Source organism: Hypanus sabinus, chromosome 1 (genome assembly GCF_030144855.1).
Source record: "Hypanus sabinus isolate sHypSab1 chromosome 1, sHypSab1.hap1, whole genome shotgun sequence".
NCBI classification, from domain to species: Eukaryota; Metazoa; Chordata; class Chondrichthyes; order Myliobatiformes; family Dasyatidae; genus Hypanus; species Hypanus sabinus.
Genome location: NC_082706.1, coordinates 31,741,775 through 31,757,872, shown reverse-complemented (window position 1 = coordinate 31,757,872; position 16,098 = coordinate 31,741,775). Strand labels below are relative to the sequence as shown.

Here is a 16,098-nt window from a genome sequence, read left to right as displayed (position 1 = left end):
TTATAATAACTTCCCCACTACTGATGTCAGATTCACTGGCCTATAATTTCCAGTTTTATGTTTAGAGCTTTTCATAAACAGTGGGACAACATTGGCTATCCTCCATTCCCTTGGTTCCTCTTCTGTCGTTAAGGATAATTAAAATATCTCTGCCAGGGCCCCAGCAATTTCTGCACTTGCCTCCCGTAGGGTCTGAGTGAAAACTTTGTCAGGCCCTGGAGATTTATCCACCCTCATTTGCATCACAAGGACAAACACCTCCTCCTCTGTAATCTGTAAACTGAAGTTGACACCACTTTGCCTCACTTTTATAGACTCTGTGTTCACCTCCCTAGTAAATACAGGTGCAAAAAATTTATTTAGTATCTCCCATGTCTCCTTTGGCTCCACACATGGATTACCATTCTGATCTTCCCTTGCAATTCCTTTAATCCTAACATCTCTGTAGAATCCCTTCAGATTATCCTTCCCCTTGTCTGCTAGGGCAACCTCACGTCTTCTTTTAGCACTTCTGATTTCTTTCTTAACTTCCGCCCACCTCTGTTTTAGTAAAATCACACCTCCTTCCTCTAAACGATAGCAAATCTGATACAATAGGCAGAAGAATGAAATGGGTGAAAACATCCTACCCATGGCTGATGAGGCCCTGAGGGGTTCCAATACCTGGTGACATATTCAGAAAAGCCCAAAACCGCAAAAACATAGTGCAATGGAGACACTATGATACTGCAGGTGTTGGAATCTGGGGCAACAAATAACTTATTGGGCTGAGCAGTGTCTGTTCCAATGCAATGCTCTGATATGAAACTTTGATAATTCCTTTTCTCCCTCTGATGCTGCTCAACCTGCAGAGTTCCTACAGCGGACGGTTGACCAACTGAGTAGATACCAAAGTCATGGCCATCTCAGTCTTGTCTGTCTTTTATCACTCAGGAACTATTAAGAATGGAATTGAAATACATTTAGGTAATTAAAAATATTACTAAGCTAGAGTGGGGCAGTGATTACAGTACTTGATTAAAAGCGAGATCTCTGGAGTAATAATCCAGAGAAAGCCATTTGAATCCCACCATAGCAGCTGGGAAATGAAAACTGGACAATTAAATAATTCCAGAATTTAGTCACAGTAACATGGGCCAAGAAACTAGTTTGCTAATTTTCTCAGGTGAGGACTGCTGTCCTTACCCAGTCAGGCCAATGTAATGCACCAGGCCAATGTGGGTTCACCTATAATGACCTCCTCAGATCAGGGCAATCATGTACAGTTAATAAATGCTGTCATTGCCAATGGTGTCCGCATCCCAGATACAGACAACCATAAAAATTGTAGTTAATCCTATTCCCATTGAGATGACAGTCCTCAGGTACCCCGGACTGACCTTCCCGCAGGATCCATGAACAGACTTCTTGGCAGCGGAAAGCACTGCCTGATTGCCAGGTGGAATCCAGAATGTGGAAACTCCACACTTGGAAGGGTGTGTGCCAAAATTCCTAGTTTGTTAGTGCTTACAAATAGGAGGGCGTCTACACTTCAGAATCAGAGTCACCGGCATGTGTCGTGAAATTTGCTAACTTAGCACCAGCCGTTCAATGCAATGCATAATATAGAAGAAAAGAAAAATAAAATAATAATAGCAATAATAAATAAATAAGTAAATCAATTACAGTATACATATATTGAATAGATTAAAAATTGTGCAAAATGAGAATATACATCAAAAGAGTGAGGTAGTGTCCAAGGGTTCAATGTCCATTTAGAAATTGGATGGCAGAGGGGAAGAAGCTGTTCCTGAATTGCTGAGTGTGTGCCTTCAGGCTTCTGTACCTCCTACCTGATGGTAACAGTGAGAAAAGGGCATGCTCCGGGTGATGGAACTCCTTAATAATGGATGTTGCCTTCCTGAGACACTGCTCCTTGAAGATGTCCTGTGCACTTTGTAGGCTAGTGCCCAAGATGGAACGGACTAAATTTACAACCCTCTACAGCTTCTTTCAGTGCTGTGCAGTAGCCCCTCTCCCCCCCAATACCATACAGTAATGCAGCCCGTCAGAATGCTCCCCACGGTACATCTATAGAAATTTTTGTATTTATTTGTTGACCAAGTCTCTTCAAACTCCTAATGAAGTATGGCCGCTGTCTTGCTTTCATTGTAACTGCATTGATATGTTGGGACCAGGTTAGGTCCTCAGAGATCTTGAAGACTGATGCTCTTTTGTTTTTAACAAAAAAAAAATCAAACCAAGTTTTTGTTTCTCTGAAACTTTACTTACTAAGTTATGAATCTATTATGTTCATAGTTGGACCATTTATCCCATTCCTATTCACTGAGGAGTATGAATCATTTCTGCTGCCTCCCCCTAATAGTGGGCAGCCATTTATTAAAAATTAAACTAGTGCTCATATTTGTAAAAATGACTATGTAAAGAAGTAAGGCTCATCAACACAAGACAAAACTATTCTTGGTACATAACAAACTTTTTGCAAAGGGACCCTGATAATAGAAAAGTAGGCACATCATCACCATAACATTCATGACAGGAGACAGGAGTGGGTGAACTCAGTACCATTCCCATTCTAAATTCGGTATGTCTCGTTGACTCTTGTCAATGTTTATAGCTGCATAATAGAAAGCATCCTATCTCAATGCACCATGGTTTGGTATGCAGCTGCTTTGCCCCAAACTGCAAGAAGTCGCACAGCTCCATAGACAGCACAAGAACCATCCTCCCCTCCACAGACTCCATTCATTCTTCTCACCGACTAAGACCAAAGTGCCCTTCCCCTTGGACCTTCTCCCTTCTCCCTTCTCCTTTGGACATAAGATAACAAATGTATACCAACAAGGACAGTTTCTATCTTTTGCTCTTATAGGATTCCTGAACTGAACTCTTGCACTCATTCTCACAGTCTACATCGCCATGGCCCTTGCACCCTATTGTCTACCAGCACAACACTTTATTCTGCATTCTGTCATTGCTTTTCCCTTGTTTTAACTACCTTGATTTACTTATGTCTTGAAATGATCAGTGTGGATGGCATACAAAACTAAGTTTCTCACTGTATCTTGATACATGTAAATTCCAATGCTTTCAAAGGCCAATTAGCTTGTAGACTATGCTATTTGATTACAAAATCTGGGAGTGATAATTAATGGTGCGATGCCACATCACACTGATACCATTGTGAATCTACCTCAATATTCACTGAGCTTGCAAATTAATATTTGCTTGCTCCAGCAGTTCTTTCAGACCTGGGAATAGTCTTTTTGCTAGTGTTATTGACATACCGTCTCAACAGCACGTATGCTCTCACACACACCAAAACCTCAAGGCTGCCTTTGATAAAAGTCTTCTGTTCATGTGACCATTGACATTCAATGGGCCACGTTTCTGAAGTCCGTGCCAATGGCAAATAGCATTCATCTCCAAGATACCAATCAGTGAATTAAAATTTTAAAATTACTCTTTTTCAATTTAAAATTCTAGGCCTGCACAAATAGTGGCTGAGTAGCTATTTCTGCAGAGAGATTTATGAGGATGCAAATTCCATTTCTGAAGATGTAAAAGTATGCTTTATCTTGCAACAATATGACTTTTAACATGTCTGTTGTTAACCATTTTGTGAGCGACAGAAAGACAATCAATTTCTATTTCTGTTCAGGGCACACTTTATGAAGTCTAAAAATACAGATTTTTTTTGTTACACAGGTCATTTGGGCTATCAAGTTAATGCTGGCTCCTGCTGGACAAATCTCTTTGCTCTTTTCTCCTTGCAAAGCAAATTATTCAAGCACCAATTCAATTCCTTTTCCAAAACCCAGTGGACTCCACCTATACATAGTGAATTTCAGATCACACCCACTCTCTCTGTTTAAGAAACCTGTAACCACCTATCTGCAATATCTTCTGCTCCTCACTGAATCTTTGGTTCCTAGTCTTGGAACTAGTTTGTTAATGGGACCAACTTTTCTCCATTTATTTGCTTTGTCTAAATTAGTCTCGATCTCTCCCCACCTTTGTCCCAGAGAGAAGACTACCTTCTGTGTCTAACACCAGACCTATCAGATCCAGTGTCAATGTTCAAAAGTAACTGGGCAAGTCTAACAAAGGGTCAGCTAAGAATGAGACACATCAAAACTTCACCAGTAAAGCATGAAGGAGAGAGTTCTTACACTTAAACTAGAACTTGAGCAAAGGAGCATCAATTTTAAAATTTTTAAAGCTCTGTTCTTTTTCTGGCAGCTATTTTTCAGTATGATTGGGGTCAGAATTGAACCCAGGCCAATGCCAGAATGTGTCAGCAACAACCACCAAAGTCATTCTCCCAATTAAAAAAAACCATGGCAGATCTGATACCCCAACTATTTTATCATCCAATCCACATCCTCAGATTCCCTTGGTCCAAAAATAAATTTAAGCAGTGAGGCATGGCAAAAAAACAGGCCCTTCAGCCCAACAGGTCTGTACTGAACATCACATTTATATTAATGCTACTTCTTTATTCTCACATTCCCATCATCTCCCCTGGGATTTTACTATTCACAAATACACTGCTGGCAATTTAACCTCCAACCCACACCTCTTTGGGATGTGGGAAGAAACTGCAATCTGGGGTAGAGCTGAGCAGTCACTGGGAAAATCTGCCTGCTTATATGTCTGTCTAAATACAGGTTGAGTACCCCTTATTCAAAAATCCAAAAACCTCCTCATTTTTGAGTGCCGACATGAAGACACAAACGGAAAATTCCACAAGGCACTGGGAAGCTTCCAGGTGGTGAGCAGGTCTGTATCCATCCTTGACAGTTCTGAGAAGTGACCTTACATTTGTAATGAACAGAAGTTAGTGAAAAATAGAAAAACAGTGCATAAAGCAAAGAATTAAGGTCACGATCAAATGTTGAAAGAGTGGATTCCTCAGCATCAGAATGAACGTGTCACTGAACAGTATGCTGATCATGAAACAAAGATTTATCACAACGGATGGAAATTGAAGGTAGTTGTGAATATTCAGCAGGCTGGTTACAGAAATTTAAGGAAAGGCATGGCAATAAATTTTTGCATATTTAAAAAATTTTACAGATAAAGCATTTGCTGATCACGAAGCAGCAGAGAAACTCATTGACGTGTATGCGAAGATCGTCCCTGATGAAAATCTAACAGCAGTAGAAGACTACAATGCTGATTGTTTTTGTATCTTACATAAAACCTAGAAAAACATCTAAAATACAAATACAGCGCACTGTAACCTTTCAATCAGTGGGTCATACGGCATCTGTGAAATTCTGCCATTGCTTGTTGTTGTTCAACGGCGGATTCAGGTATTCTCCCAATTCTGCTGAGCTGCTTTCGTTACCCTGCACAATTATGTTTTCATTATGTTAATAGTAGGTCATAAGTGTCAAAGACTGTACATAAATTCAGAGTCGGAAATGATGGCAATCCCAAGCTATCTCTTTATATATTCCAAACTCTGAAACACTTCCAGCCCCAAGCATTTCAGAAAAGGGGTACTCAGCCTATACCTCTTAAACGTTGCTATTATTTCCACTTCTATCACTAGGAGAATGAAAATCCTCCACACAGTTAGTGCCAGAAGCTGGGATTGAACCTAAGTTTCTGGTGCTACAAGGCAACTACTTTTCTAGCTGTGTCACAAGGCCTCCTCTTGTTCTCACCTCATGGTCTCCTCATTGGAACAGCCCCCAGCCTCAGCATTGACAACATACATAGTTCTGGAACGGAAGAGTGAAGATCTGCAAGACTACTTACTTGGTCTGATGTTTGGATCCTTGGAGATGGGCGTGGTATTGTTCTATTGAATTCAGGACCACATGGCACAAACTACAGGTGTAACTGCGCCTTAGTGCTGCAAGAGAACACAACCAGATTAAATCAATGCCAAGGTGGTGACTGAGACACGCCACCTTTCTCTGCCTCTGCTCAGCTTTCCCAGTGTCTCACACAAGAGTCCAACGTTTTCACACGCTAAACAATGTCAGAGATTTTCCTGCCATGGAACATCTTACAGTGGGAAGCACAAGCTAGCCGCTTCCACCACACCCACGCTTCCCAACCCCTGGTTCAAAGTGATCTAATGGACCAGTTCAGTCTGAACAGTTCGTGAGCTTCTCCAGCCCCTCTCCGTACCCTGAACATTGCTTCATTTGCTTAGTCTTACTTCAAGAACTGGGCATCACGGTAAGTGCAGCATTTATTGCCCATCCCTCTTTGCCCTTGAACTTGCTGGGCTATATTAGATTTGTATGCTTGGCTGTGGGCCTGGAGTCACATGTGGGCCAGTCCATGTAAGACAAAGGTGGCAGATATTCTGCATCATGGGCCAGTATTGAATATGAAAGCTGGTTGATAAGGGTGTGTAACAGGCTTTCAGGTGGGCACATGAATAAGCAGGGAATCGAGGGATGTGGATCATGACCATGCAAAAGAGATTCAGTTTGATTTGGAATCGCGTTTGGCACAGGGGGGGCCACAAATGCTATTGCTGTACTTACTATACTATGAAAATGGGATTTTATAATAATCTACCCATGTTGTAGTTACGATTACCAGTATCTACATAAGGCATTGCCTCAAGAAGACGACATCCATCACTAAAAGTTCGGGGAATACAATCTTTACGCAGCTACCACAGGGCAGGACGTAAGGAAACCTGAAGCATGGCAGCAGGTTCGAGAACAGCTACCTCCCTTCAGCCTAACGATTCTTGAAACAAACCCGCATGTTAATTACTGCTCCGGTATGACAACTCTATGACCACCTTGCACTACGGTGAACTTCTATTTGTTAGATCGGTGTTCTTTCATGTATAATTTTATTTCATTTATGTACGTTTCTCTTGTGAATTTTGTGTCTCTTATGCTTTCTGCCTGTGATGCTGCTGCAAGTGAGCTTTTCATTGCTCCTGTCCACAGATACACTCGTGCATATGATAATAAAGTTGGCTCTGACTTTATCTGGTTTTTTAAAATTAAATTTCCATCGCTGCAGTGGTGGGACTTGAACTCAGCTCCTTTCATTGCTCTCCCACTGGACGACAACTCTACTAACTTAAACACAGTGGTCCCCTATTAATGGCTCTGGTGCTGAACCTGTGGCCAGAGACGATCCTGCATTGAGAACACCGGATCAGGAATCAACTTTATTTGCCGTATACTTTTACGTATATGATGAATTTTCCTCCGTTTGTCGGTCACGGTGCAACAATATTGTAGAGATTAAAGAATTTTACATTAAAATAAAGTTACAGATTAAAGTACAGATATGGAATAAAATGTGAAAGAGGGGGTGGGGGTCAGGCTAACTAGAATGGTTGATCGGATGAACTGCCTGGGGTGGGGGTGGGGTAGAACTTTGAAGATGACATGAGGTTTTTGTTTTAATCGCCCCATAGTGCTTTCTAGGAAGGAGCTTTTGGAATAGGGAGTTTGCATGGTGGCTTGTTTCTGCAATCACTTCTTTGTTCTGCAGCTGATGACCTTTTCTCCTTGATGATTCACTGTAGCATTTGTAGATTGTGAGAGAATGCTGCACCAAACCGGACTAAGTCATCGACTGCTTATTACCCTCAATAGGTGCTGCCTAACTTGCTGAGTTCCTACAGCACCGTGGGCACGACAAGTCTACAACACTACTGATTTGGTGCACCTTTGACTAGCAGTCTGAACATCATGTCGGTGCTTTTGCTTGGAACCCCAGCCTGCTGGTCTTGACGGGCATTGTAACTAAGTCCCGTCCTGGGTCGCTGTGGGACTGATACAGTCATACAGCATAGGAACAGGCTGTTCAGCCCATCTGGTCCATGCAGATCAAGATTTCCATCTAAACTAGTCCTATTTGCTCACCTTTGGCTTATCCCCTCTAAACCTTTCCTATCCATGTACCTGTCCAAGTGCTTTTTAAATGTTGCTTATGTACCTGCCTCAACCACTTCCTCTGGCAGCTCATTCAATATACTGATCACCTTCTGGATTAAATAGTTGCCCTCTGGTTCCAATTACAGCTTTCTCCTCTCACCCTCAATCTATGCCCGCTGAACCCAGGGAAAACCCTATGTGCGTTCACCTCACAATTTTATACCCTGCATAATACTATAATCCCCCTAATTTTCTTACATGGTAAATAAAACCACAATCTGTCCAACCTCTCTCCATAACTCAGATCCTCAAGTCCCAGCAGCATCTTCGTAAATATATTGGCATCTTTCCTATTAGCAGAATGTCCAATATTCCAACATCATGTATAACTGCAACATAATTTCCCATGCTCCACGCCCTCACTGTTGAAGGCCAGCATGCTGAAAGCCAATAATATCCCTGTAAATCTCTTGTACTCTTTCCAGCTTAATGGCATGATGACATCTTTCCCTTCACCTTTTATCACCTATGGCTTTGCCAGTTTGTAATCATTCCCCTCCCTCAACCTTCACCCCCCCTTCCCTTCCAGTCCTGATTAAGGGTCTCGTCCTGAAACATCGACTGTTCATGCCTCTCCATAGATGCTCCCTTACCTGCTGAGTTCCGCCAGCATTTTGTGCTCATTGCTCATGGTGCTGTCCTACCTGACAAGGAGTATGTGACGTCCCCCAGATGCATGCCTGCAGGGAATGTTTCTGCTCGCTCCTGCCTGCCTTGCACAGGATTTCCTTTGGGAGTCACAGTGGGAAAACCAGAGTGGACAATCCCGCTTGGCACTGCTGCGTCTGGGGAATTCACTGGGAACAAGTGGAGGAATACGCCATGACCATGAGCACGTTACCCAGATGTTAAATCACTGTAGGACAATTAGATTAATCCTTCACAATTGCTTTTGGAATTTTTAAGCAGAAACATTTTAACCTTTTCGTATAACTTGCTGTGTGCTGGCGCACGGCCAAGTGGTTAAGGCATTGGTCTAGTGATCTGAAGGTCGCTAGTTCGAGCCTCAGCTGAGGCAGCGTGTTGTATCCTTGAGCAAGGCATTTAACTACACATTACTCTGCGATGACACTGGTGCCAAGGTGTATCGGCCCTTGCCCTTCCCTTGGTGGTGTGGATAGGGGATAGGGGACACTTGTAGCATGGGCAACTGCTGGTCTCCCATACAACCCTGCCCTGCCCTGGAAACTTTCCAAGGTGCAAATCCATGGTCTCTCGAGACTAACAGATGCCTACATAACTTGCTATTGAGTTAAAGATAACTGAATATGAAAAAAATTAATAAGAATTGGTGAAACAACCTTACAGCTTCAGTGGGAAAGGGCAGGTGCATGTGTAGAGATTCTAGAAGATTCTACAGATGCTAGAAATCCAGGGTAACACATATAAAACGCTGGAGGAATTCAGCAGATCAGGCGGCATCACTGGAAAGGAATAAACAGTGAATGTTTCGAGCGGAGACCCTTCACCAGGACTGGAGTGGAATGGGGAAGAAGCCATAAAAAGAAGGTGGGGGGGTGGTTAGTGGAAGCCTCTCCCCACCACCTTTATTATTTTGGTGTGTTTCCCCTTTTCCTGACCTCTCATTCTTCCCCCTTCCTTTCCTTTTTTCCCACTTAAATAATAACGGCTTGCCTTTAGAAACAGGTTGGCCTCTCCGAGGTGAGACAATACCAAGCAAAAGCTCACATCAAGTCTAATCAGGATGTGGAAATTTGCAATGTTATATCTCTGGTGTAGGGCTTCAGCCTGCACCTGGATACAGCAGCTTTTATGCTTCTGTGGGTCTTTTATCTGCAGAAACCGGCTGCCTTGGAAGCATTGTGGGGAAGCAGTCGACGGGGAAGTCTGGAGCAGGCTTGGGGTTGGCAATGTCAGGGGAAGAACAAAGCAGTAAGCTGGTAATTGAAAGATAATGAAGAGCATGCAGAGTGAAAGGGAGGTGACAATCCAACTGCTAGTTAGGACAGTTCCATTAACACAGAGAAGACATCATGCATGATAATTAATTTTTGTGTGTGTGGATTTTATTTCCTGAGAAATGCTATCTGTCTTGTGATGGTTTATTGAAGTTGTAATTAATATTTGAAAGCAGTGCTAAATGAAATTTTTCTTCAAACTTATTTACTACAAGGTGTAAGTGTCTCTAAGATATTATAAATTCATTTTAGTTCCACAAACAGTGAGGTCCCTGTGCTAATTGTTCCCTAATATTCAGTCTGTAATGGAGGACACCCCACTCTCCCTGATTAGGGAGGGAGAGAACCTGTGGTTTGTTGAATGCTGGATGAAATGCGATAGTTTTTGGGGTAACTGCAAGGTCCGTGTCTTTGCTATTGCTTAGCTCACGCTTGTTCTCAGTAGCGGGTACGCATTTTTGCCCGGGGTGGGGGGGGGGGGTATCATTGCCTTGCTGCCGCTTACACGTGGGAGGGGGGAGCTGGGGGGGGGAAATTTGGGGTTCTCACATTTAACTGTCGTTCATTCTTTGGGGCACTCCTCTGTTTTCGTGGATGTTTGCGAAGAAAAAGCATTTCAGGATGTATATTGTATACATTTCTCTGCCATTAAATTGGAACTTCGAACCTTTGAACTTTTAAATGTGCCAACCCGTGCAACAATGCTTCAGGACAGTTGGCGAAACCTTTAGAATGGCTCTTGGTTACTCAGGGCATCAAAAGTTATGGGAAAAGGCACGAGTATAGGCTGGAGAGGGATGATAAATCAGCTATGATGGAATAGTAGAGAAGACTCCATGGACTGAATGGCCCAATTCTGCTCCTGTCTCTTATGGTAGTTCCACTTGAGGTGTTAATCCTCCAACAACACTTTACTTATGTAGCACCTTTAATGTTATAAAACACCTCACAGTGTGTTATTAGGAGCATAATTGAACAGAATACAGCTACAAGCTACAGAAGGAGACAACAATGAACGCCTTATTCAAAGAAAAATGTTTTAAGGTTTGTACTCAGGTTAAAGAAAGGTTTCAGAAGCAGGAAAAGTTTCCAGAGTGGACAGAAGTTAATGAATGGTATAGAGAAATGTGAGTAAATACAAAAGTGGGTCAAATGGCTTCTGTGGAAACAAACAGGTAGTCGACATTTTGGGGTGAGATGTTTCATTTGCTGGTTTTTGTTCATTCCAGATTCCAGCATTTGCAGTCTCTTTCGATCCAGTATGAGGAAATACTTTTTTGGTTATGACCTGGAATAAGATGTCTGCAAGGATGGTACCATTATGAATTCAAAAGGGAATGGAGTGGTACCAGGAGAAGCCTGAGCCCTGAGTGGTATCTGGGGTGGCATGGCAGCTATGACAGGGTCAGTGACCTGGGTCCAATTCCAGCTGCTGTCTGCAAGGAGTTTGCACGCCCTCCTCGTGATATCATGGGTTTTCGCCGGGTGCTCTGGCTTCCATCTACATTCCAAAGACATATGGGTCAGTAGGTTAATTGGTCACATGGGTGTAATTGGACGGCGTGAGCTCATTGGGCTGGGAGGGCCTGTTACTGTACTGTATCTCTAAATAAAATACAATAATAAGGAGGGGGAGGCTAATGGCAGATCTCATGGAAATTGGAATCACAGGGTTTCTCCACAAGGAGTTGACTTGGATTCAATGGGCTGACTGGCCTCCCTCTGAACAGTAAGAATTTTGTGCTTTTGTAATTTTTCTCACTAAGGATTGTAAAGGTGGAAACATCATTCCAGGAGGCTATAAAATTTGAAGTATTTCACATGCAATTATCAACAAAATCAAAAGCCCCCCCTCTCTCGGTATTCTCTCTTCTCCCCCCTTTGATTGGGTACAAGATACATAAGCTTGGCAACATACACCACCAGGCTCACTGACAGCTTCCATCCTGCTCGTACACGATGCCTGAACGGACCTCTCATATGAAAAAGATGGACTCCTGATCTCCTGATCTACCTTGCACCTTATTGGAACATTTGCACTGTAGTTGCTCCAAACCTGTAACCCTATATTGTACACTCCATTTTATTTTCCTTTTGTTCAGCTTCAACGTATAGGATGATCTGCTTGATGGCATGCTAAACACACTTTTCATTGTTTCTTGGTACATGTGACAATAATAAGCCAATTGCTACTTTACCTGAGACTCACCCTGAGAATAAAACATAAGACTGACCAGGGCAATACAAACAAAATGTTCAAGGTACTCAGCAAGTCAGGCAGCATCTATGGATAAGGAATAAACAGTTGATGCTTTAGCAGGAAGCATAAGAAGCCAGGAGACAGGGAAACACACCAAAATAAGAAAGGTGGTGGGGAGAGGTTTTCATTCCCACCCCCCCATCTTATTCTGGCTTCTTCCCTGTTTCTTTCCTGTCCTAATGAAGAGTCATGGCTCAAAATATTCACTGTTTATTCCTTACCATTGATGCCGCCTGACCTGCTGAATTCCTCCAGCATTTTGTGTGTGTTACTCTTTTGTAACACACATTTGTAGAATCTCTTGTGCTTAAAATACTTAACAACACATGCACCTACCCTTTCTCATTGAAGCTGTAAAGTTGCTTCATCAATTCTTATTTACTTTTTCACAGAAGATGCAGTTATCTTTTGCTCAATAGCAAGTTATACGAAGAGGTTAAAATGTCTCTGCTTAAAAATTCCAAAAGCAATTGTGAAGGATTAATCGAAACTACTAATTGTACCACATTGATTTAACATCTGCTCATACTTCCCTCCCTCACTTCAGCAGGGCTGATGATGCCCAATTAAAGGTTATAATGAAAATCCAATTAAAAGACTGTAAACTGCGTGTAACGACCACAGAACACCAAGAAGGTTAATTAAAGAAGAACTCCACACAATGGCCGATTAGCAAGGTCTGCTGCTGACTTGACAATGCTTTTCCAACTTTATGTTTTAAATTGTTCTTCACTTCAAATAGTTCAAATTGAAAAGTATTCAGAGCACTACAGCTGATCCCACTGACTGTCATACTGTGGTGTTGACTGTTCTCCCAAAGGCTCTCCAGTGCCCCAGCCCTCCAATGCTCCGCTCATCCCTCCTGAAGACAAACTCCCCCCCCCACCAACCACTTTCAACTAAACCTCATACCCTGGTCTTGGAATTCAAATTGTTTTATTATTTTCACATCTACAGAGTTACCATTAAAACCTTAACCCATATACTGTTCACAATAGATCAAATTATTACACAGTGCATTGAGGCAGAACAAGGTAAAACAATAGCAATGCAGAATAAAGTGTAACAGTAGGGTGGGGATAAAGGGGGTGTAAGGCACTCCTTCCCTCTGCTCGCTTGTAGGTCACCCTTGGGCAAGGTGTAGTACCTGCTCAGCACCCCTCCCCTCCAATCAGGGTCACGTGAAGCCATTGGAATAGATAGCCGATGGTCATATGAGCAACTGGAGCACATCACAAGTTCTAGTTAAGTGACCACAGACGCCATGGAGACAATCTCTGAAGAGTATTGATAATGGCTGGGGTCATCCCTCTTGGAATGACACTGCCCAGAAGGAGGCAATGGCAAACCACTTCTGTAGAAATTTTTTGCCGAAAACAATCATGGTCATATAAAGACCAACGATAGCCCACAACACATGACACAGCACATAACAAACATTCCTGTACCTCCTCCTTGACTCCTTGATGAAATCTAATGTTCAAGTGATTCAGAAAGAGCATGAGAGAAAGATTTGTTATTTGCTCTGAAATGCTCTGTTATTATACAATGCTCAAAGATTCATACAGCACAGAGGCAGGACCTTTATTGCCACTGAGTCAGCACTGGTTAGCAAGCACCCACTAGTCTGAATTGTTAACTCCATTTTGTTTTCCATAGATACTGCCTGATCTGCTGAGTATTCACAGCATTTTCCATTACTGATCAGTTATCCAATGGTAAGCACGTTTACAGAATGTGGTATGCCTTTTTTGTTTATTGGATGCCGATTGGTTCTTCTAAGCCATTGGGATTGCACAAACTACCGGCAGAAGATGATCCGTTTCTTTCCCAGCAGTGCTGAATTTCAGTCGGATAAGCCACTTGACCTCTGAAATATCCCAGACCAACCTGGCTTTGGCTGGAAACCTGGCAAAGTTGGGAAGACCAAACATTAAGGAGTGTTGTTTTAATCCGTCCTCCGTAGTAGCATTGGTAATTACTCTGCATATGACTGCAAGAAACAGTCATGCGGACACAGCTCGGCACATCATAGAAACCAGTCTCCCCTCCATGGGCTCCGCCTATACTTCTTGCAGCCAGCAGAATTAAAATTCCCACCCACCCCAGACATTCTTGCGTCATCCCACGAGGTAGAAGCGCACACCACTAGGCTCAAGGACAGCTTCTACAATGCTGTAATAAGACTATTAAATGGTTCTCTTGTACGATCAGGTGGAGACGTGAGCTCTCACAATCTACCTCTCTATGAACTTGGACCTTACTGGTTAACTGCACTGCACTTTCTCTCAAGCTGCTGTACCTTATCCTGCATTGTGTTTTGTTTTCCCTCGTTCTACCCTCAACTCACTGTGTAATGATTTGAACAGTATGCAAGGCAAGCTTTTTTAGCTGTACCTTGGTACCTTGGTTACAATAATGAACCAATTCCAATTCCAGTTCGATGGCTGCAGATGAGAGAAGGAAATGAGAGAGAGTTCAGACATGAAGGCCTCTATTTATCAAATGAGAGGGAATTTCATTGAGGGATATTGGAAGATTGAGTCTGCTTCTATTGAGAAATATATCTGACATAACTACTATATATACCTGAAATATAATCACTATGTATTAGCTATTTACTATACTATGTAATCACTTCTCTGTACTGAATATTAGTATGTATTATTTTACTAGACACATTTTGTTATGTGTTGTTTTCACCAGATACTTTGTACTCTCTTAGCTGCATATTATGGCACTTACAGAACACCTGTTTGTTTAGCAGCACTATTAGCTGAGATGTACCCCATGTATTACACTCAGCCTTTGTTTAGTACGAGATAACGGTGGCGGACAGGATGGTGCGAGCAGGAATGTAATGTGAGGGAGGTTGTCTGGAAAACATAACCTTGGCCACGAATAAGGTCCCAATGCGAATGGGTGAAAAATAATGGTGACGCACCGAGAGCTGGGCAACAGCGATTGATTAGTTAATATATAGATGATATGCAATTATAAATTGATTGGGTATGCTGATGAAACCGAAATGTAACTGAGATAAGAAATTACTATCAAGAATGCTGTACACCGGAGCTCGGTGGGCTTTCGGTGACAAGTTCATTGATTGCCTCAGCCTTTGTTTGCAGATAAAGGTTTAAACTTCTCGAAGAATTGTCTGCGTCTCCTGGTCATTTCAAGTAACCACGACAAAATTGGCGACTGTGACAGGACCGGGAAGAGACCCGAGGAAAAGGTTCGGCGGGTTGAGGCCGCTTCCCGGTCCCTCGAGAGCCCTCACAGAGCTAACAGAATTACGGGTGCACCCAGAAAAAAGATAAAGGCTTTTTGCGACAATTTGGATTAAAATTCTGTTGGTTTTGGGGGTCTCGGGGACTCGGAAGTGTGTAGCAACTGCCGAAGGGTTTCTCCGATCCAACGAATCTGGCAGAATTGAGGGTTTGACAGGAGGCTCAGAGGATTGATCGAGAACACTGCAGTGGGGGTGAGTACCAATAAGGTAACAAGAAGTTGAGTAAAGAAAATTCCACGTGGTGTTAGAAAATCCCTGTGGATACCGCTTCGCACAAAGCGAAGGGCTGAACGGGCAGGGTAAGGAATAATAGAGAAAATCCCTGTGGATACCGCTTCACACAAAGCCAAGGGTTGAACAGACAGGGTAAGGAATAATAGAGAAAATCCCTGTGGATACCACTTCACACAAAGCGAAGGGCTGAACAGGCAGGGAGAGTGAAGAGAAAGTTCTGTGAGTAATGCCCTAGGTTGAGGGCTGCTCGGACAGAACGGAATAGAAGGTAAGAAGAATTTGATAAATTGCTTAAACATTGGTAGAATAAACTGTACGGCTAGGCGTGGAGATAGGATCAGGGAGGTATTTGAACTGTGAGATTTTTTTAAAAGAAATAATACCTAAGAGAAGAAGAGAATAACATGGCGGAAGGAAAAGGAACAACAGTAGACATACTGTGCAAGAAATTCCTGGTAA

General features: G+C 42.6%; 1 protein-coding gene across 1 annotated transcript in view; it reads right to left on the bottom strand.

The window, feature by feature from the left end:
* Positions 1-718: 718 nt before the first annotated feature.
* LOC132397814 (zinc finger matrin-type protein 4-like) overlaps positions 719-16,098 on the bottom strand; it is a 192,671-nt gene continuing 177,291 nt past the window's right edge. Inside the window, exons 5-6 of the mRNA XM_059976594.1 lie at positions 5,770-5,866; positions 719-836 (exon numbers count right to left, since the gene is read on the bottom strand). Of these exons, the coding sequence (XP_059832577.1) occupies positions 719-836; positions 5,770-5,866 (215 nt within the window). The remainder of the gene's footprint in view (positions 837-5,769; positions 5,867-16,098) is intronic.